The sequence below is a fragment of the Chaetomium tenue genome, assembly GCF_020726465.1.
Source record: "Chaetomium tenue strain MPI-SDFR-AT-0079 chromosome Unknown F5144scaffold_2, whole genome shotgun sequence".
Taxonomy (NCBI): domain Eukaryota; kingdom Fungi; phylum Ascomycota; class Sordariomycetes; order Sordariales; family Chaetomiaceae; genus Chaetomium; species Chaetomium tenue.
In genome coordinates this window covers 1,519,069-1,536,387 of record NW_027117330.1, presented here as the reverse complement: position 1 = coordinate 1,536,387, position 17,319 = coordinate 1,519,069, and the positions used below count along the sequence as shown (strand labels likewise).

Below are 17,319 nucleotides of genomic sequence, written 5' to 3'. Positions count from 1 at the left end.
TGATGCGCGGATAGGGTGTGGCAAGTATCTATTGAACCCTTTTAAGCCCATGTTCAAAACAATGCATCACTGCTATCGCCAGACATGCTCCACGCCATGCATAACAACAATGTTCCACGTCACAGCATGCAACACAACCGCCCTACCACCTCTCCCCTCCCCCTCTCCTCTCACCATATCTCCCCCACGACTGCCCACCATCACCATCGTCCCCCCGACCAGAAATCATCGCCGCCGCAATGTCCTCCATCTCCTTCAGCAGCCGAGGCCCGCACTCCCCATCGATCTCTTGCCCGTCCTTGCCGACCAGGACGGGCTGGTACTCGTTATAGGCATTCTTAAGGTGGCCAATGCGGAAGAAGTGGACCGACATCTTGCTGAGCCACTGCACCCCGAAGGGGGCGCGCGTGTCCCAGTGGAGGGCCTTGACGAAGGAGGGGCGGGGGTTGTCCGGGGATGGGGCGGATGTCATGCGCGCCTGGATCCAGGGGAGTGAATGTTAGTGAGGGGGCATGGGCAGAGGGGGGCATGGGAGGGCTGACATAGCCCTGGAACGCTTTGCTCCCGTTGATAGAGAAGAACAAAATGACGTTCTTGCACTTGGCGAAAGCTTCGGAGAGAATTTCTTCGTTTTGGGGTTGTGTCGTCCAGAGATTCTGCGCCGTGGTCAGTAATTAGGAACGTGGTCCAGCTGAAGCTATTTTCCATTCCTCGCCCCTGAATACGGGAGAGAACGGGGCCAGTGGACGGGATGGCGACGGGGGGACACCACGTGCACACGTACCTCTTCCATACATAGCCTCACATTGTCGTGGTTGAACGATTTGACGATGAAGAAACGCGAGTCTAGTCCATGATTCAATTAGCTGTTGGCTCATGGCAAGGACCGTCGATAAACCTAGTGAAACACCAAGCTTAATGCCGTTCCAAGGCGCAACAGCCAAAACCCAAAACTCAACGGGACCTTAAGAAGTAGCAGTAAAACGAGAAACTAACCGCCTTTGGAGCCTAGATCAACATGGATCGGGTATTTTGAACGGCTCTCCGAATCACGATGGTGACCGTCATCGCCCCTGTAACCGTCAGATCGGTAACGGCCATCGTAGTCGTCCTCGTCTCGATGTCGGCGCCGGGGAGGCGAGCTCCGAAAGGAGTGGTCGTCCTGCCGAGACCACGAGTCGCGGCGGTGGTCGCGCTCATCTCGCCGGTCGTCTTCTCTGTGCCTGTCGTCATAGCGGGACCTATCATCCCTCTCCTTTACGCGGGGCGGCAGGGGTTCTTCGAGCCGCGGTGCCTTCTCTTGGCGGTCTTGGGGGGGATCTTCTTCGCGCGCTCGCTTGGTGCCGCTAGCAGGCGCCGACTCTCTAATCTCACGAGTGCCCATGCTAGTAGGCACTGGGGTGACCGGAGTTGGTAAGCTGGCAGTCTCCAAATCCGGGGTTGCGCTAGGGGCCGCGCTGGATGCCGCGCTTGCGAACAGTGCGGCTGCCGACCGTGGTAGTCCCACATCCAGCTCCTCTTCCTGCATGAGTTTCCGCTCCTCCTCCTCGAGCTTTAGTTTCTCGGCCGCGAGCGCTTTTAACCTTCGAAACCGGGTGAGCTTTCTAGTCCGAGCCTCGATGTCATAGTAATCACTCATTTCAAGGAAGTCTTTAAGATCGGGGACCTGATTCAGTAGGCGGGCAAAGACATCGTCAGACAAGGCTGCTTCAGAGCGAGCAGTGTGCTTGTTGTTGGCGGCGGCCCGAGTTGCCCCAGTATCTTTGGTAGGTGTTATCTGTAGGTTCTGCCCCGAGAGTACAGGTTTGGGGCCCATTAGTTCTGAGTTCTTCCTGCTGTTAGCCTGATCACGGGTTAATGAACTCGACGAGGTTGGGTTGGTCCGTTCGCGGCTCGCTTCTTGATGGCTGTTGGGCCTAGCGGTTTTAGGTAGCTTGGAGGTGTCTCGATCGAGCGCCGTCGTTTCTTTCAAACTATTGCCGTTCTTGGTGTCATCGCGGTCGGCCGCCTTGCGCGGGGTTTCTAGGGCTGGTTCCTTCAGTGCCAGAGGTTCCAGCGGTACCCACGAGCCAACTTTCTTTCCAGTGCTTTCGCCTTTCTCAACGGGGCTTTTGGTGGGAACTGTGGCCCCCCGGTCGGGTTGTTTGGATTGCTTCTGGAAAGATATTGGGGTGGACTGGTTTGTTGACGATACCGTCGGCGGGCGAGTTACTTGTTGGGTTGACTGTTTGCTTTGGGGTTCCACGGCCCCCGGTCGTGGAATAGAGATCTTGGGAGCAGGTTTCGAGGGCAGAGCATCGTTTCCAGAAGCAGGCGCCGTCGGCGTTGTGGCGACTTCCACCGTATCCATCTTTTCCCGCTGCAAACTATCGTTCAGAGTACTGCTGCTCGCCTCCGGCGCCCTTGAGGCAGCTCCCGAAATCGAGGAAATAAGAGCCGCGATATCATCTTCATCCGCCTGAAATGAATGCGGTGTGGGCGGCTTGGAGGTTTCCGGAGGGATGATGTCCGCACTCTTCGTCTCTCCTGACACGGGTGGGCTTGAAGACGGAGCCCTGGGTACGGTACCGGTCGTCGCATCTGGACTTGTGTTGACGTTATCGGCCTTGAGCTGTGCGGTTTTCGGACGGGACTGGCCGCGGCTTTTAAGAAGTTTCTCCTTGAGCTCGGCGGCGCGAGCATCTAGCCCGATCGGGGGAGTTCCCGACATGGTGAGCGCATCAACCAGAATAAGCGACTGCAGCCAAGTTAGTGGCTCAGTCCTCGGTAACAAGCAGGGAAAACATGCTTCAATGACGCTGATGCTTCAGGAAGACCCTGAGTTCGTGGGTGCGGATGGAGGAGGGATATTTCGAGTTCGCATGGGTGCCGCGGATAAAATGCATAAGCCGGTATCCAACGTATTCCAATATAGGCTTGTGTTCTTTGTTTCTTTTCTTGTTTTTTGTTCCTGTTGCTGCTGCTGTTTACCGCTGTCGCTGTCGTTGCTTTATTGTTTTGTTCTTTTCTTTTTCCCGTTGCCGTTCTTAGAATAAAAACTCCGCCGAATGAGGCTCTCGCCCTCTATCTATAAGTCGGATACTTGGGATAAGATTCTTGTGGTTTTCTGGCAAATCGCTTTTCGGTTGAGAAGTTTATGTTCAGCGATTTGGGACACTGCAAACGAGTGTGAGCCCTTCCTTCCATGTATCCCAGAGATGAGGCACCTTTTTGTTGCAAGTGCGCGAATCAGTTCATCGTAAGGATATTTTGGCCCTTTACCTCTTTGTCGCACAGTTCTTACTGTAAAATATGGGCAACAGATCATTTCCCAGCAAGACCACACAAGGCGCAACGATTCAGAGTCTCGTCGCGCCAAACCCTGGCGGAGGGTTACCAGTGAAGATGGCCTGGAAGATACAGGCGTTGTGCTCTCAAAGTGGAGAACCCAAACTGCTTCATCCGAAGTTGTCACCTGGCCCCAACGAAGACGGCAGTGACGATTCGACACGTTAAACACCACACCAAAAACACGCGGGAAGTCGCGATGAAGTTGGATTTTCAGATGTGGAGCTGGCGCTGATTGGTCATCCAAGAAGACCTCAATGAACCCCAGCAGCTCCCGCTCATCCTCAGGTGGATCCCTTGCACCAGTCACCCCAGCCCTGAAGCTCTGGCACGCTTCAAACAACAAACCTGAGCTGTCTGCACTTTGTACGTACTGTGTTCGAAGTATGGAATCTGTCTGCTTTACTCCAGTGGTCCAAGTCATTTCAACGGCCCAAACTTTTGTCCATGCCTTTTCCACCGTCATCGCCATCTTCATTTAGCATGAACCTTGTGGGCTGAGCGCCTGAATAAATTAATGATGCTCTTATGCGTGGAGCCTCTCAAGCATTGCCGCTTGGGGCTGCAACTCTGCAGCGAGCCGCATCGGAATTCATCTTGGGCGGCATTGTCTAGGGTGCTGCAAACCCGGTAGCGAAACACACAACACTCGATCTGGGCTTTGGCCCGTCGGGGTGGGAAGCGGCAAACAGCACGCGGGTAAGTGGCCGCGCGCTTCGATGTTTCACCCAGATTGATTACGGCGCCACCAAGACACCAAGACTCGAGGCAGTTCTAACCCGGCCGCCCACGAACAAAACCATCGACTCGGCGCCCTTTAGACCGAACCCGAGTACCTGGTCAGAGATACTGCAGGTTTATTAACCGCACAGTTTCAACTTCCACCGAATTTGCTGTCTCAGGTCATGCTGGTGGAACTGGCCGGCCCGCTCTCCCGGACTTCTACCCAGATCCAATTCGTCCATTTCGTCCTCGAGGTTCTCGGGTGTTCGGCCAAGGCTGAGACACCTCGTGGCTGGCCCTGATCAGAACGACGAGAACACCAACAAAATCCCTGTTGCCATGCAATGAAGGCGCTTCCGGAATGTGGCGTGGGTGGGTCAAAGATGCAAGCGCCTGGCGGGAAGATTTGGGGGGCGCTCAGTGGAGCTTGCACGACACAAGCGAGTCTCTGTTCCTGCATAAGCTCCCCCTATCTCCCCCTGCAGTGCCTGCACAACCCCTGAGGATCCGCCATCCCGCAGTCAACGCAGCCGCACCACCACAAGGATCCCCGCTTTCGACCCATCACCAACCTCACCATGTTTCATGCTTTCTGCACATGGGATGCCACACCTGTGCTGAACAACGGGTCTGTGCCAGCGTTCTACCTCTGGTCAGCTCATGCCTTGGCCATGGCACCCTTGGCTCGCATCCCTCGGACCACGCAGTGGCCACCATGAGGTCACCTTGGCGTCCCATCTTCTCCCTGGTTCTTCAGCATATCGCCATCGTGATCCCTGGTTTCTGTTTATTCTCGGCCCCTTCGGCCAGCCTCAACGGTTACTCGGGCTCCTCCTCAACCTTGAGATCGACCGGGATGGTGCCCCAGGGTGTGAATCCGTTTGTCCCCCCCTCCCTTGACGCTGCCACCACCACGCAATACTTGCTTCTCCATGCGCAATGTCGGTAGCTTGTGCGCCCTGGACCTCTCCCTCTATCCAGCATTATCATGACCCCCGCGCTCCAAGAACCGAGTGCCTGGTCCACCTCGGCTGCGTCGCTAATTTTACTGAAACGCAGCGACTCCTCCCCGGCCGGCCAAGGTTCCCTATCTTCATCACCGCCAGCGCACGTTCTTCCTCGCCCGCCGTTGGATGACGGTGGATGACGGGCTTTGGCGCCCAAGTGGGCAGAAGCGCCGTTCAGGGGGGTCCACGAGGGTACGCTTCCCTCGGAACCCTCATGAGATATAAGAAGCGGTTCAAGCCCTTTGATAGACTGGACTCTTCTCTCACCAGGCGCAAGCGACCTTTGAGCAAAGTCATTCCATTCATTCTTGTTTCCATACATTCACTTCATTGATTGAAGATTCAACTTCATTTCCTGTCCTTGACGACTCGATTCATTCTTTCCGCTAGACGGTACCACTGAGATTTCGACTCCTCACCACTTGCTTCCCCATCACCAACGAACCAGCTTCGAAGATGCCTTCTTACACCTCCAAGACTCTCCTTTCCGCCCTTGCGGGTGCGGTGTCCGTTGCCGCCCACGGCCATGTCACCAACATTGTCATCAACGGCGTCTCGTACGAGGGCTTCGACCCCACCAGCTTCCCCTACAACCCCAACCCGCCCACGGTTGTTGGCTGGACCGCGGGCAACTCGGACAACGGCTTCGTTGCCCCCGATGCCTTCGGCAACGGCGATATCATCTGCCACAAGTCCGCTACCAACGCTGGTGGCCATGCCGTTGTTGCCGCCGGCGACTCCATCTTCATCCAGTGGGACACCTGGCCCGAGTCCCACCACGGCCCCGTCATCGACTACCTCGCCAGCTGCGGTGACGCCGGCTGCGAGACCGTCGACAAGACCAGCCTTGAGTTCTTCAAGGTCGCCGAGGCTGGCCTGATTGACGGCACCAACGCCCCTGGTTTCTGGGCTTCCGATCAGCTGATTGCCAACAACAACTCCTGGATGGTCAAGATCCCTGAGGGCATTGCCCCCGGCAACTACGTCCTCCGCCACGAGATCATCGCCCTGCACAGCGGCGGCCAGGCCAACGGCGCCCAGAACTACCCGCAGTGCTTCAACCTGCAGGTCACTGGCTCCGGCTCCGACAAGCCCTCGGGCGTTGTCGGCACCAAGCTGTACACCGCCGACGAGCCCGGCATCCTGGCTAACATCTACACCTCGCCCGTCCAGTACGAGATCCCCGGCCCCGCCCTGATCGCCGGCGCCTCGCCCATTGAGCAATCCTCCTCTGCCATCACTGGCTCCGCCTCGGCCATCACCGGCTCTGCCACTGCTCCCCCCGCCGGCTCTGCCACCGCCCCGCCTGCTGCCTCCACCACCACCGCTGGCTCTGATGCTGGCACCACCGAGGTCCCCTCCACCCCCGAGCCCACTCCTGAGCCCACCCCTTCCACCACCACCTCGGCCAGCGGCAACGCCCCGCGCCCGACTCGCTGCCCTGGCCTGAAGAAGCGCCGCCACGCCCGGGATGTCCGCGCCAAGAACTAAGCTAGCGCGCCGGTTGACATCCTTTGCTTCGCCTCGTTTCGCCCAGCGCGATTCACCTTTGGAAGACCGGGCTTTTCCCCCGGCTTCTTTCAGCTTGTTGATAGCTTGGCGGTTGTTTTTGTCGCCCCAACGTTGACGGCTGGTGTGTATTCACTTCGTTGTTGTATATATGGCTTTGCTCTGTTTTTTGTGTATGATATTTCTCCCGGGTGGGAGACAGGAGGTGGTTCGGTGATCAATTGATACAAGTTGATGCGGCCGTGAGGTCTGCGAGAACAAATTGTCTGGTTCCTAATATCTGATAAGAGTGATGTGCATTCAACACCAAGTACGCGTATCTATTAACGAACTTGAACTTGAACTTCCCCCCGTTCTTCACCGCGGCCATCTTTCTCGTCCCAACCTGTGTCATCTCTTTTAAGGATGTTGCATGACAGTGTATAAATCTAGAGTGATGGAACCGCAGTCTCGAAAACATCCAAGTCCGCCTTGACTCATTAACCATGAAATTTTACTGTTTTGTTTATTATATTATTTTAAGCCCTCGCCTCTACACTGGGCCAATACAATATACAGGGCCATGTGAAGCCAAAAAAAGCAACCACCCGAGGGCAAGACGGAAGCAACCCCCCCCTTCCCTTTCCCCCCAAACTCACCACCGATTCCCATACCCCCCCTCCGCCTCCCCCCCCCTCTTATCCTTCCCCACATCCATCAACTCCACATCATCCGAGTCACCGTCCCCCGAACGCGGAAAATACGAAACCGTATGGGTAACGCTCTTCTGAATCACATTGGAGCCGGGGAAGGGCCCCGAGCGGCCGCCGCCCGTGCCGCCCGTGCCGCCGATCTTGTAGCTGCCGTCCTCCCCGCCGCCGCCGTTGTTGTTGTAGTTGTTGTGCTTGGAGGAGCGGTTGGTGCTGCCGAAGACGGTGGGCAGTATGTGCCGCAGGAAGGAGAGCGTGGCGGGCATGCAGCAGCACATGATGGAGATGTTGCATTCGATGACGCTGTAGGTGGCGACGTTGACGTTGTTGACTATTGTGGTGTGGTGGGGGGGGAGGGTTAGGCTTGGTCGTTCGTGGTTGAGGATGGGGTTTGGTGGTGGTGGTGGTGGTGGTGGGGAGGGGGGCTTACATGTGGGGTTGGTCGAGGTGGAATATGTGACGAGACCGGAGAAGCGTACGATGCTGATGATGGTGATGCTGTTTCGCCGTTGTTGTTAGTGTCTGGGTTTGAAAACCTTAGTTTGGTAGATTCAGACATGGACTTACACAAGACCAACGCTGAACATCATAATCAGGTAGACCTTCTTCCTTGTCCCAAGTTGGAGGCTCAGCAGCTGGGGGATTGGCAATGCCAGAATCCAGACATCTGTGGCGATATTGATAGCCTTGAGAAGTTTAGTAACGTTCCCGGAATTAGGATTAGGTGGCGTTTTTTGAAAGCACTCCTTACCGAATGAGCCCACCAGAAGGCGTTGTTATCAAAGCATACACCCTCCGCCGTCCCAGTCCAGGCGACCCAGGCGGATTCGACCGGGACACATGCGAAAATTGCCGCAATTGTTGTTGATACCATGAACAGGACGCAGTGGACGATTGTACCCCAGCAGGCCATCTGAAACCCTGGCGAAGGGAATACACGCAAAAAGAAACACAAGACCGTGACCTTGGTTAAAATGATGGCAGGGATGTATGATACCTGGGTAACCCATGTGTACTAGATAGGCGAGGTTAGTATCGGCGGGTATGTTCGCTCATAAACTCAGACTAACCTTGACAACCTCGGTAATCTCGTCTGGCGGAAGGGTCCAGATGTTTTTACCCATCCCATGGGCCTTCACTGGGTTCATGCGTCAGCCGAGAATCATTGGCATGGGGTAGAATGTAGGAAACAACTTGACAAACAAGTAAATCCACTTACTGTAGAATTCACCTACATCCATAGGAATCGAGGAAACCTTGACAGCCAAAGATGTGAGCTGGGGACCTTTCCTCGCACCCCTTGGCAACGACAGCACCCATGTAAACCAGTGCCACTCACCATTGCTAGTATCGCCCAAACATCGGCCCAATGGAACTCCTTCTTCCGAAACCCAGACTCGTAGACCCGGAGGAGGACGAAGGCGAGCGCCATGCTGCCAGTGACGGCAGTTGCTATGGGGGCGACATTACTCCTGTCGCGGACAGGCTCCTTACAGAGCGTTGCTGTTGCATTTTTGGCAGCTGTTGTTGGGGTTAGAGGTTAGCATCTGAAAGAGCACGAACAGAGGAATGAACCCCCATAGAAATGGCGTGGTGGTGAGGCTCAACAAGGCCGTAGTCCACAGCTTAGTTCAACGGGTTCTCCACTCACCAAGCGCGTCGAACAGGGAACAGGCCCCGAGCGTGCAGGTCCCGACGTTATCCATCAACGTCAGGTTTGAACATACACAGTCCATGTCCGTTGGGTCACACTTGGAATCCGGTAGGTATTTCACCAGGCAGTCGCTCTATCATGAGCCAGTGTCAGTGCCAGGCAGCTCCTCTGATTCTAGACCGAGACCAGGGGGTTGATTTCTGGACGTACAGCGCATGTTGGCATCTCCTGGGCCCAGCAACGGGCAGCCAGGCCCGTGAGGGCTACTGCCGCTGCCCATACTGTTGACCTCATAGTTGTGAAGTTGGGACACTTGGGGGTGCTTCCATCTCATGGGAGTGACGGGACGAGACGTCCGCCATTGGAACACGACTCTGGGGCTTATTTAGCATTTGCATGAAACTTCCATTCCTCTACGAAGTAACCTCATGTCCACAGATAATGCTTGCCACTCCTCCCTGAGTGCGAGGTTCCAGTCAGGAAAAGAAAGAAGCCGCCAAGAGGAAAACCCCAGTCCCGACCATTGAAACGCCGAAGGATGATCACCACCCCCAATTTATATCTCCCACCTCCCAAACCGAGACGTCTGCTTACGAACATATATGCAAGAACGATGGCAATGTGTCTTCCCGGTTCAGTTCCCTCGACAAAAGCAACAATTGCATGTCCAGCCGGACAAAATATATGATTCTCTTGTGCTCCCATTCGTCCACGAGGCCTCTGGGCGCTGTGGGCTTGATAGGACAGGGGCCTGCCGAAGTCCGAGTCGGAAGCGCGGATGAGCGGCAACCGGGGGGCAAGTGGATATGTATCCGCCACGGGAATATGGCTGGAGATCTGTGGAGAGGCAACCATGGACTCGGGTTTCCCCCGAACAAATGAGTCCGTCTCTAGCCCTTGTCGGGTCCATTTGCCGATGCTCGGCCCGCATGAAACTAGCAGCACATCCGGACGGTTGAGGCTGGTTTCGGGTTAGTTAGCAAAACGGCTTCTCTCGACCCAGCAAGACAAAGCGGACACCCCAACTCGGAATCCGAGCATTCACTCTTGGCCCTGGGCGGCGTCAGTCGATCCTCATGCTGCTTTTTACAGATTTGGACAGGTCAGAGGGTGAGGGTCAGGCGGGGAATATTTCCCTAAAGAAGAAAACCTGAGGGATGGAAGGGATTTAAGGGTGACAAGGGGGCCCGCCACTTCCGGTCAACCAACAACACGACAGGGTGAAACAGCCCTCATGCTGTGCAGGCGCCTCCTCGATTTCGTGCTGCACTCGCATCGTTGCTCTTTCTTTTGATCGTTAACCTTGGCGCCATGTCCCTAATCCCAGACGTCAAGCTCATCCTCGGTGCCGTCATCCTCCTGGTTACCGCCCGCCTCTTCTTGGGACGCCGCTCGTCACATCCTCTCCCTCCCGGGCCCAAGCCGGCGCCGCTCATCGGAAATTTGCACCAGGTGCCCAAGAGCCTCCAATGGTTTCACCTCTACCACTGGAGCAAGAAGTATGGCCCCGTGATGCACCTCAGCATGGGTGGCCAGCCGTTGGTCATCCTATCGACGCACCAGGCCGCGCATGATCTGCTCAACCGACGGAGCTCCAAGTACTCGGACCGGCCGCGCATGGTGATGGCGGGTGAGCTAGTCACCAGGGGTATGCACATGCTGCTCCGCCAGTACGACGACCGGTACAGGCTACACCAACGGATGGAGGCGCCGCTCCTAACTCTGCGGTCTGCGAGCTCCTACCGGCCGCTACAAGACATGGAGTCACAGCAGTTGCTGTTTGACGTAGTGGGTGAGCACGGGGAGACGGGCGCCAAAGGCGTGGACTTCCACCACCACTTCGAGCGTGCCATGGCCAGCTTTATCTACGCCCTCAACTACGGTTTCCGCCTGCGGACCGGGTACGAACAAGAGCTCTTGGACGGCAAGCGCGTGCAGGGCGAGTTTGCGAGGACCGGCCAGGTCGGCGCCTACCTCGTCGACTCTTTCCCCACGTTGAACCACCTGCCTAGGTTCCTCGCGCCGTGGAAAAGGGAGGCAGATGAGCTTTATGAGCTCGAGCGCCAGCTACATGTTGGGAACTTGAACAAGGGTCTAGCCAGTCCGGGCTGGAACTTCAGTAAGCACATGAAGAAATCGCCCGAGGCCCAGGTCATGTCTGAGGAGGAGCTCGCTTTCGACCTCGGAATTCTCGCCGACGCTGGCCTTGACACGTCGACTGTGGCACTGGACTGGTTCATTGTCGCTTGGATCACCTCCGGCGGCTCAACATGGGTTCGCAAAGCGCAGGCACTTCTTGACGAGGTAGTTGGGAAGGATCGGCTACCAACGTTTGAGGATCGCCCGAAACTGGCATTGATCGATGCTATCGGTAAGTTCCTCTTGTCTCCTTTTTCTTCGTTTGAGTTTCTCCCTTGCTAACACAGCATCAGCGAGCGAAACTCTGCGCTGGCGCCCCGTCGTAGTCGGCGGCGTGCCGCATTTCACCAAGGTCGAGGACAATTACATGGGCTACCACATCCCGGCCAACTCGATCGTGCTGGCCAATGCCTTTGCCATCACGCGTGACGAGTCAGTCTTTGGCCCCGAGGTTGACGACTTCGTCCCCGAACGGTGGCTTGCCGAGGACACTGCCAGCACCAAGTCCGAACCATCGATTGACGTTTGCGGCATGAACACGACGGCTTTGAAGGATCTCCCTCAGACTGGCTTTGGGTTCGGACGGCGCATCTGCACGGGTCGCATGATTGCACGTAACCAGCTATTCATTCAAATGGCTCGTATGCTCTGGGCGTTTGACGTTGAGGCCGGCATCGACGAGGCTACGGGTCAACGGCCCAAGATCGACCCCATGAACTGCACCGAGGGCTTCGTGACCTTACCCAAGCCGTTCAAGGCTGAAATGCGCCCGCGTGGTGATTGGGTTCGTCGTGTGGTTCAACAGGCCGGCACCACCCACGGGACTGACCACGCCGAGATATTGAACCAGGCCAGCAAGGAGAGAGAACGTTCTTAGGGAGAGTTGGGTAACAATGGCATGGTTGTTTTTTGGTGTTCGCTTGGAAGGCCAAGAGGAGGAAGATGGGAAAGGAGGATGCGGTGGGGAAAGTCCCGGGGAACGGAATAGAGTGGCAGATTTAAAAGCAACAATGGTTCCTTCCTGTTTGACGGATTAATCGAGACAGAGTAGAAAGGGCGACCCCGCTGAGGTCCTCAGTAAAACAGCTTGAAGGAAGAGTGGATAAACAGTTGGCTCATGCGTTCAGGTGGGGGGTTAATACGGAGCCGAATCCCACATATCGATACAAAGAACTCCAAGGCAGAAAAAAAAAAGAAAAGAAAACCAGAGACATCGAGTCCAGCCTGCCCACAATCCCCACGTCGTGGTCGCCAGCCCCTTGTTCTCAAGTCGACAACACAACCAGAATCAAATCACCATGGCTTCAAAGAGCCTGGCAGACGATGATCCTTTGACTGATTAGTCCATCTGTCATGTTCTTTTGTTGAATTCCTGCCTGAGACAAGCACCGAAATCCTGTCAATCGCACCGCCCGCTTTAAAATGCCTCCCCTGGGGACTTGGCATCACCGGCGCTTTTCGCCCTCTTGGCTCCCGGGCATGTTGTCCTTTTCCGTCTAAAAAGCACGACGGTCCGCAGTTCGTGAGGCTCTGCAAGATCAACTCGAGCAACAAATCTATAAATTAAACGCCCTAACGGCGAGCATGCGCCACGCACCGCCTTCAGAGAGGCACGGAAGCAATGTATGGAGCCCGAGGTAGGCAGATTGATGTTGATCAACGGCAAATCAGGCCGGCATTGGCGTGTTTGCGACGAAAGGTGCCCGAAAGGAACAAATCCTGGGGCTCCCCGCCGCCGCTCACTGGTGCCAGGCTTCAGGCGAGATCCACCCATCACATGCAAGCACGGGTCTATTCCCAGTACAGAACATAGTCCCGGAGCTGCAGCCGAAGCGCTGCGGCCTGGCCCGGCGCAAGGCTGCGTTCAGGTCTTGATCCGGGCTGCGCTGAGGGAGGGAGTGCGAGAGGATGGGAGGATGGTGAAGAACATCAAAAACCCGGCACCCTTCATGATGAAAAGAGGGGGAGATGAGGTAGCTGGTAAAGGAAAGCCGCGGCTTTCACACGTCCAACTTGCTTGTCAACCTTCGGCCTGAGCTGGTAACGCCATCGAAACACCTCAACTCAGTTGGCATTGGGCATCTGCCTTGAAACCGGCGATAACCTCAACAGCGACCAAGTATGGCACGCTCCGGCGGCCGGAGGGTGGGGAAACCGACGACGGAGATTGACTATAGCGCGCTAGAGGACCAAGAGTACCGTTATTATGGTGCGTCAGGCCATGGTCTTGTCAACCCGTGAAGCTCAGGGCAGAATGCTGATCTCTCCCAGAGACTCAATCCAACTCCGCCAGGTGCAGGCGTGGCATTGAGCTCTCAGAATTTGTGCGAAATTGGACAGGCCTCAAGTATTTCCTCCTAGGCCTCCTCGGGATAGGCCTTGTAGCGGCGGTTTTCTTCCTCGCCGTTGCTGTGGCAATCATCGTCCGGTCCGTAACAACTGACAACACCGGCTTCGACCCAAACCATCCCGACTTTGCTCTGTACAAGAACAGCCGTTTTAAGGAGTGCTACAACCTTACACCCGATACTCAGAACTGCACTGCCATCCGGGCTGGTCTCGATGCGCACTCGACCCGCCTTTCCAGCGAGTTCGGCTACGTCGACAACACGGCGGGCTGGGCAGCCTATACCTCGGCCGAGCAAAGTGCGCACCCCCCCATCTACGACTGGTGCCAGATCGTAAGCTGCTTTAACGGCTTTAAGATCATACCATCCGAAGCACGCCCGTCGGCTACCATCCTACCCGACATCGTCTGTTGGTGGATCGTCATCGCAACTTCCGTCAGCGCGCTGTTTCACGCCGGAAAACAGCTCTGGTATGCCTACAAATCCGAGAGCGAACCCTGCAATGCACGGCACGACATATCGTGGCTCGAATGGATCTTCATCGCGTACGACCTCGGCGGCCCCATCCTGTTCTGGTGGATTTCCTTCGGCCTGTTCGCAGCCAACCCGGCCCAGTCAGCCACCATCGCCCTCACGGCCTGGGTGGCGGCGTGGAAGCTCGGGTCTATCACAAAATACCACCCCTACTCTTGCGCCCTCGAAAACCACCCCAAGGCTAAGCTCTGGATCCCCCGCTTCTTCAATATCATGGCACTCCTCCAGTGGGCCGGCGGCGTGTACATCATGGTCGTCTACCTAGGCGACCTAAGCAGCAAGGGCTCAACACTGACCAGCTACGACTGCCTCGAGTCGGCGGTGGCGGCCGCGCCGGGGTCCAGCCCGTGCTCCGCCGCCGAGCTCTGCTCCAAGACCCCGCTCTTCCGCAACGACGACTTCCGCTACGTAGACACCTTCCAGGCCGGCGGCCGGTACAGCCTGCTGGCCTTTTTCTGGACGTGGACGCTGATGGCCGTCATACCCTTCATCTTCATGCTCATCGGCTGGCTGGGCAGCAAGCTGGCCGGCGACTCGGCCGAGCGCATGAAGGAGGACGCCCGCTACCTGTGGCGCGTCGTCAACCTGGGCCCGCACTTCTATATCGCCTTTGCTACTTTTATATGTATCGGGTTCAGTACTGCTTATGCTGTTCATATGCTGCAGACGTGGGATGGCACCCGCAACAGGGAGGGGCCGTTTAGGTTTCATGAGGAGTGCAATGCCGTACATGTCGCGCTGAGTCCGTGGAGGAACTTTTTGGATTTGAGCGAGTATTCGAGGGCGTATCGGATTGTGAAGATGGTGTTTGTCGCTTGATGTTGTTATTTATGATGATTGATGATGATGAAAGAATATCAGATAGGTAAAATGATTCAATGTGTTTACATGATTTAGAAGTGTCTGTGCAGCGAGAAAAGGGGGTGAATCCGTGTTGTCTATACCTAGCATGGATGATACCCTCGCCTTGGACTCGTAGGTGTTGCAAGTGATCGTAATATCTATGCCCAGCAGGAACTATTCCCATGACATTAGCAAAACGCCAACGAGGTCTAGGATGACTTGCAACTATGGGGCTAGTTACTAGTTACCCAAGCTATGCCCGAGAGGGAGGCCTTTTTGTAGGCACTAGGCTTAATGCTTAATCTGCGGGGCTCTCCACGCGTTATTCACATCCTCTGTGGCATGTTTCTTGATCTCGGGCCCAGTCAAACTTAGTAAGTTAGTAGTAGAGATCTGGTTAACTAACCGGTTATGATATGCTTTGAATTCTTCGTTGGCAAATCTACAACACAAGATCTGATGGCACGAAAACAGCATGTCAGGTCGAACAAGAAGCATCCCGGTAGAAACGGAAGCAGTCCATTTTCAGGTCTAAATACTGCCACTACCCGTAGGCGCAGAGCGAGGTTTGTGGCATATCGCAGGTAAGGGAGAGAACTTAAAGTAGGCTCAACAGTTCACGTGTTACCGAGTCCTTCGCTGGGCTTGTAGTCGTTCGAGAAGATTGGCTTAGCCTTGATATGGTATATATGGCATAATTAGGTACCTGCGTTATTCGGGAACTATCCCTCGATTCTAGTCGGGTCTCGGGAACTACCTTAGGATGCGTGGCACCAAAGGAAGACTCGTGGACCAGGGGCAAAGTTAATGAACCTCTACCTAGGAAGAGAGTCGTTTCTTTAAGATGGCTTGAAGGGGGTAGGATAAAACGAGTCTAACGATTAGGTGCTACAAGACTAGAGCGCATGTCAACGGATGCTAGGTACAAAGTCATCTTCACTTGACTGCCGGCAACTCTCTGAGCCGTGTCATGGTTTAGCAATAAGAGATGGAAGTTCAGTTTACCTCCATTAAAGCAGTCTTTAGTTGGGTAATTATCGCTAGCTTTAACCTTATCCTCATAAGCTCGAAGTTAATATGGTCGATGGATTTGTGCTTTTCTTTTCTTTGTTTCTTCTTTTCTTTTTTTTTTTTTTTTTTTTTTTTTTAAGTTGTCACTATCATGAGATCACTGTAATGGATGCCTTCCTCTGCTCAGTTCCCTGGCCATTGGCTTCAATCCAGACATATGCTAATACGACCATGTTAGTGTAACAGAGGGGAGTTCATGTCTCAAGCCCCTTAGCATTGCGCAAGCTCAATCCTGCAGTGGTCCGCCCAGCGCTGGCTGACATGCAGCGAGCTTCTGAATTCCGACATCGTCGCTCACCAAATCCCCCTCATCCAGTCGAGGACCCTGGTCGGCAACTTCGGGCCGCGTCGTTCAGTTATAGGCAAGGACTGACGTCGACGAACCAATGATCGGATTCATGAGGTCTCATGACAAGCCGGGGGAGAAGAAAAGTGGAAGGTTGGCGTGAACGACAAGTCCGTGCGAGATCATTGATGTGGCAGGACCCAGACAGCACTGGGGTTCGCAACTGCCAGTCTGCCACTTACAAGTGCCGGTGACAATGGAAGCTAATTGACGAGCAGGGGAAGGAGCGGAAGGACCAGGCCAGATCGGCAGGGTCCGCGAGTTGACGGTGAGTTCCTTCCAACACCAAACAATTCCTCCCCCTCTCCTCCCGACTATTCGTACGCCTCTCCACAATAAAATTCTGCTCGATCAGCCGCAAAACTCCTCCAGAAGCGCGCAATGGCACGATGGTACGATGGTGCGAAAATGGTGTGGAGTGACAGGCCCGGCTAGGCTTCGGTTGCTGCAATTCTGCAATCTGCAATTCGAGGCCATCTGCGCTTTGAAGTCTTAGCAGGCAAATTATAGCTATCGATACGATGTGGGCGAATCCCTCCACGATCCGAAGCAACGAGAGCGCGGAGGATGGAGTCGGAGCCTGCGGACCTCCAAAACCCGTCGCAGAACGAGGATGCTTCCACCCCCCCCCCTTCCAGGTTCCCCAACCTAACGCGGCCTGCCGACGCCCATTTTCCCCTCTCTTTGTTCTCCTCTGCGGCTTAGGGCCCTGCGCTGATGATGCCAGATCCCATGGCCGATCCAATTGACACACTGCACGCCAAGCCGGTCTCTCTCTGCCCCGCTGACAGATGAGGCCGCGTGAATGAGCACACACATCCCGTTTCGATTGCGATACCGTTGCGTTGCGGAGACCTGGCCGCTTCCCAAGAGGCCCGGTGGAGTTCGGCATCTTGATGAGTGCCTGCATACGCGAACTCCCAGACTGGACGCTGGCACCTTGCAGAGACGCAGTCAACCGTTAGACCATCCCGGAAGCGGACACCTGCACCCTCCAAATCGGGATGTCTGTTCGTTGGACCCGTCCCAACTGGGCTCGCTGGGCTGGCAAAGGAAGAGTTGCACTATCTGTAACCATACTAGCCGTTTGCCCACGATGTCACAGCGGAACACAGCAGCGCGAGGCCGA

General features: G+C 55.5%; 7 protein-coding genes across 7 annotated transcripts; 4 read left to right on the top strand and 3 right to left on the bottom strand.

Annotated features, from left to right (window-relative positions):
• Positions 1 to 78: 78 nt before the first annotated feature.
• On the bottom strand, positions 79 to 2,914 carry F5144DRAFT_104883 (YT521-B-like domain-containing protein). The gene is made up of 5 exons (XM_066782096.1): positions 2,789 to 2,914; positions 997 to 2,737; positions 785 to 846; positions 543 to 656; positions 79 to 478 (listed from the first exon to the last, which is right to left on the bottom strand). The coding sequence occupies exons 2-5, from the start codon at positions 2,708 to 2,710 to the stop codon at positions 143 to 145; spliced, it is 2,226 nt and encodes a 741-aa protein (XP_066646173.1). The 5' UTR covers positions 2,711 to 2,737; positions 2,789 to 2,914; the 3' UTR covers positions 79 to 142.
• On the bottom strand, positions 2,785 to 4,108 carry F5144DRAFT_104898 (uncharacterized protein). The gene has a single exon (XM_066782097.1). The coding sequence runs from the start codon at positions 3,803 to 3,805 to the stop codon at positions 3,068 to 3,070; it is 738 nt and encodes a 245-aa protein (XP_066646172.1). The 5' UTR covers positions 3,806 to 4,108; the 3' UTR covers positions 2,785 to 3,067.
• Positions 4,109 to 5,355, top strand: F5144DRAFT_104931 (uncharacterized protein). Its single transcript, XM_066782098.1, has 2 exons — positions 4,109 to 4,929; positions 5,110 to 5,355. Exons 1-2 carry the CDS (start codon positions 4,412 to 4,414, stop codon positions 5,195 to 5,197), a joined length of 606 nt encoding a protein of 201 aa, XP_066646171.1. The 5' UTR covers positions 4,109 to 4,411; the 3' UTR covers positions 5,198 to 5,355.
• Positions 5,356 to 5,513: 158 nt separating this feature from the next.
• On the top strand, positions 5,514 to 6,758 carry F5144DRAFT_526311 (glycosyl hydrolase family 61-domain-containing protein; the record flags this gene model as incomplete). Its single annotated transcript, XM_066786828.1, has 2 exons — positions 5,514 to 6,125; positions 6,279 to 6,758. The coding sequence occupies 2 exons, from the start codon at positions 5,514 to 5,516 to the stop codon at positions 6,546 to 6,548; spliced, it is 882 nt and encodes a 293-aa protein (XP_066646170.1). The 3' UTR covers positions 6,549 to 6,758.
• A 321-nt stretch (positions 6,759 to 7,079) lies between these two features.
• F5144DRAFT_590053 (uncharacterized protein) lies at positions 7,080 to 9,203 on the bottom strand (the record flags this gene model as incomplete). The annotated part of the gene is made up of 8 exons (XM_066790121.1): positions 7,080 to 7,103; positions 7,342 to 7,558; positions 7,823 to 7,941; positions 8,007 to 8,270; positions 8,326 to 8,393; positions 8,591 to 8,776; positions 8,907 to 9,042; positions 9,120 to 9,203. The coding sequence occupies 8 exons, from the start codon at positions 9,201 to 9,203 to the stop codon at positions 7,080 to 7,082; spliced, it is 1,098 nt and encodes a 365-aa protein (XP_066646169.1).
• An 850-nt stretch (positions 9,204 to 10,053) lies between these two features.
• F5144DRAFT_104857 (cytochrome P450) lies at positions 10,054 to 12,045 on the top strand. The gene is made up of 2 exons (XM_066782095.1): positions 10,054 to 11,280; positions 11,342 to 12,045. Exons 1-2 carry the CDS (start codon positions 10,221 to 10,223, stop codon positions 11,923 to 11,925), a joined length of 1,644 nt encoding a protein of 547 aa, XP_066646168.1. The 5' UTR covers positions 10,054 to 10,220; the 3' UTR covers positions 11,926 to 12,045.
• Positions 12,046 to 13,169: 1,124 nt separating this feature from the next.
• F5144DRAFT_599297 (uncharacterized protein) lies at positions 13,170 to 14,749 on the top strand (the record flags this gene model as incomplete). The annotated part of the gene is made up of 2 exons (XM_066790997.1): positions 13,170 to 13,257; positions 13,320 to 14,749. 2 exons carry the CDS (start codon positions 13,170 to 13,172, stop codon positions 14,747 to 14,749), a joined length of 1,518 nt encoding a protein of 505 aa, XP_066646167.1.
• Between the last annotated feature and the right edge of the window lie 2,570 nt (positions 14,750 to 17,319).

Bases quoted from the DNA above. Each gene is read 5' to 3' on its own strand.
- F5144DRAFT_104883 (XM_066782096.1), bottom strand. From the start codon at position 2,710: ATGTCGGGAACTCCCCCGATCGGGCTAGATGCTCGCGCCGCCGAGCTC. The intron at 847-996 runs GTTAGTTTCTCG...ATCATGGACTAG, and splicing joins TGATCTAGGCTCCAAAGGCG to ACTCGCGTTTCTTCATCGTC. The intron at 479-542 runs GTCAGCCCTCCC...CCCTGGATCCAG, and splicing joins GCAAAGCGTTCCAGGGCTAT to GCGCGCATGACATCCGCCCC.
- F5144DRAFT_104898 (XM_066782097.1), bottom strand. From the start codon at position 3,805: ATGAAGATGGCGATGACGGTGGAAAAGGCATGGACAAAAGTTTGGGCC.
- F5144DRAFT_104931 (XM_066782098.1), top strand. From the start codon at position 4,412: ATGTGGCGTGGGTGGGTCAAAGATGCAAGCGCCTGGCGGGAAGATTTG. The intron at 4,930-5,109 runs GTTTGTCCCCCC...ACTGAAACGCAG, and splicing joins GTGCCCCAGGGTGTGAATCC to CGACTCCTCCCCGGCCGGCC.
- F5144DRAFT_104857 (XM_066782095.1), top strand. From the start codon at position 10,221: ATGTCCCTAATCCCAGACGTCAAGCTCATCCTCGGTGCCGTCATCCTC. The intron at 11,281-11,341 runs GTAAGTTCCTCT...ACACAGCATCAG, and splicing joins GGCATTGATCGATGCTATCG to CGAGCGAAACTCTGCGCTGG.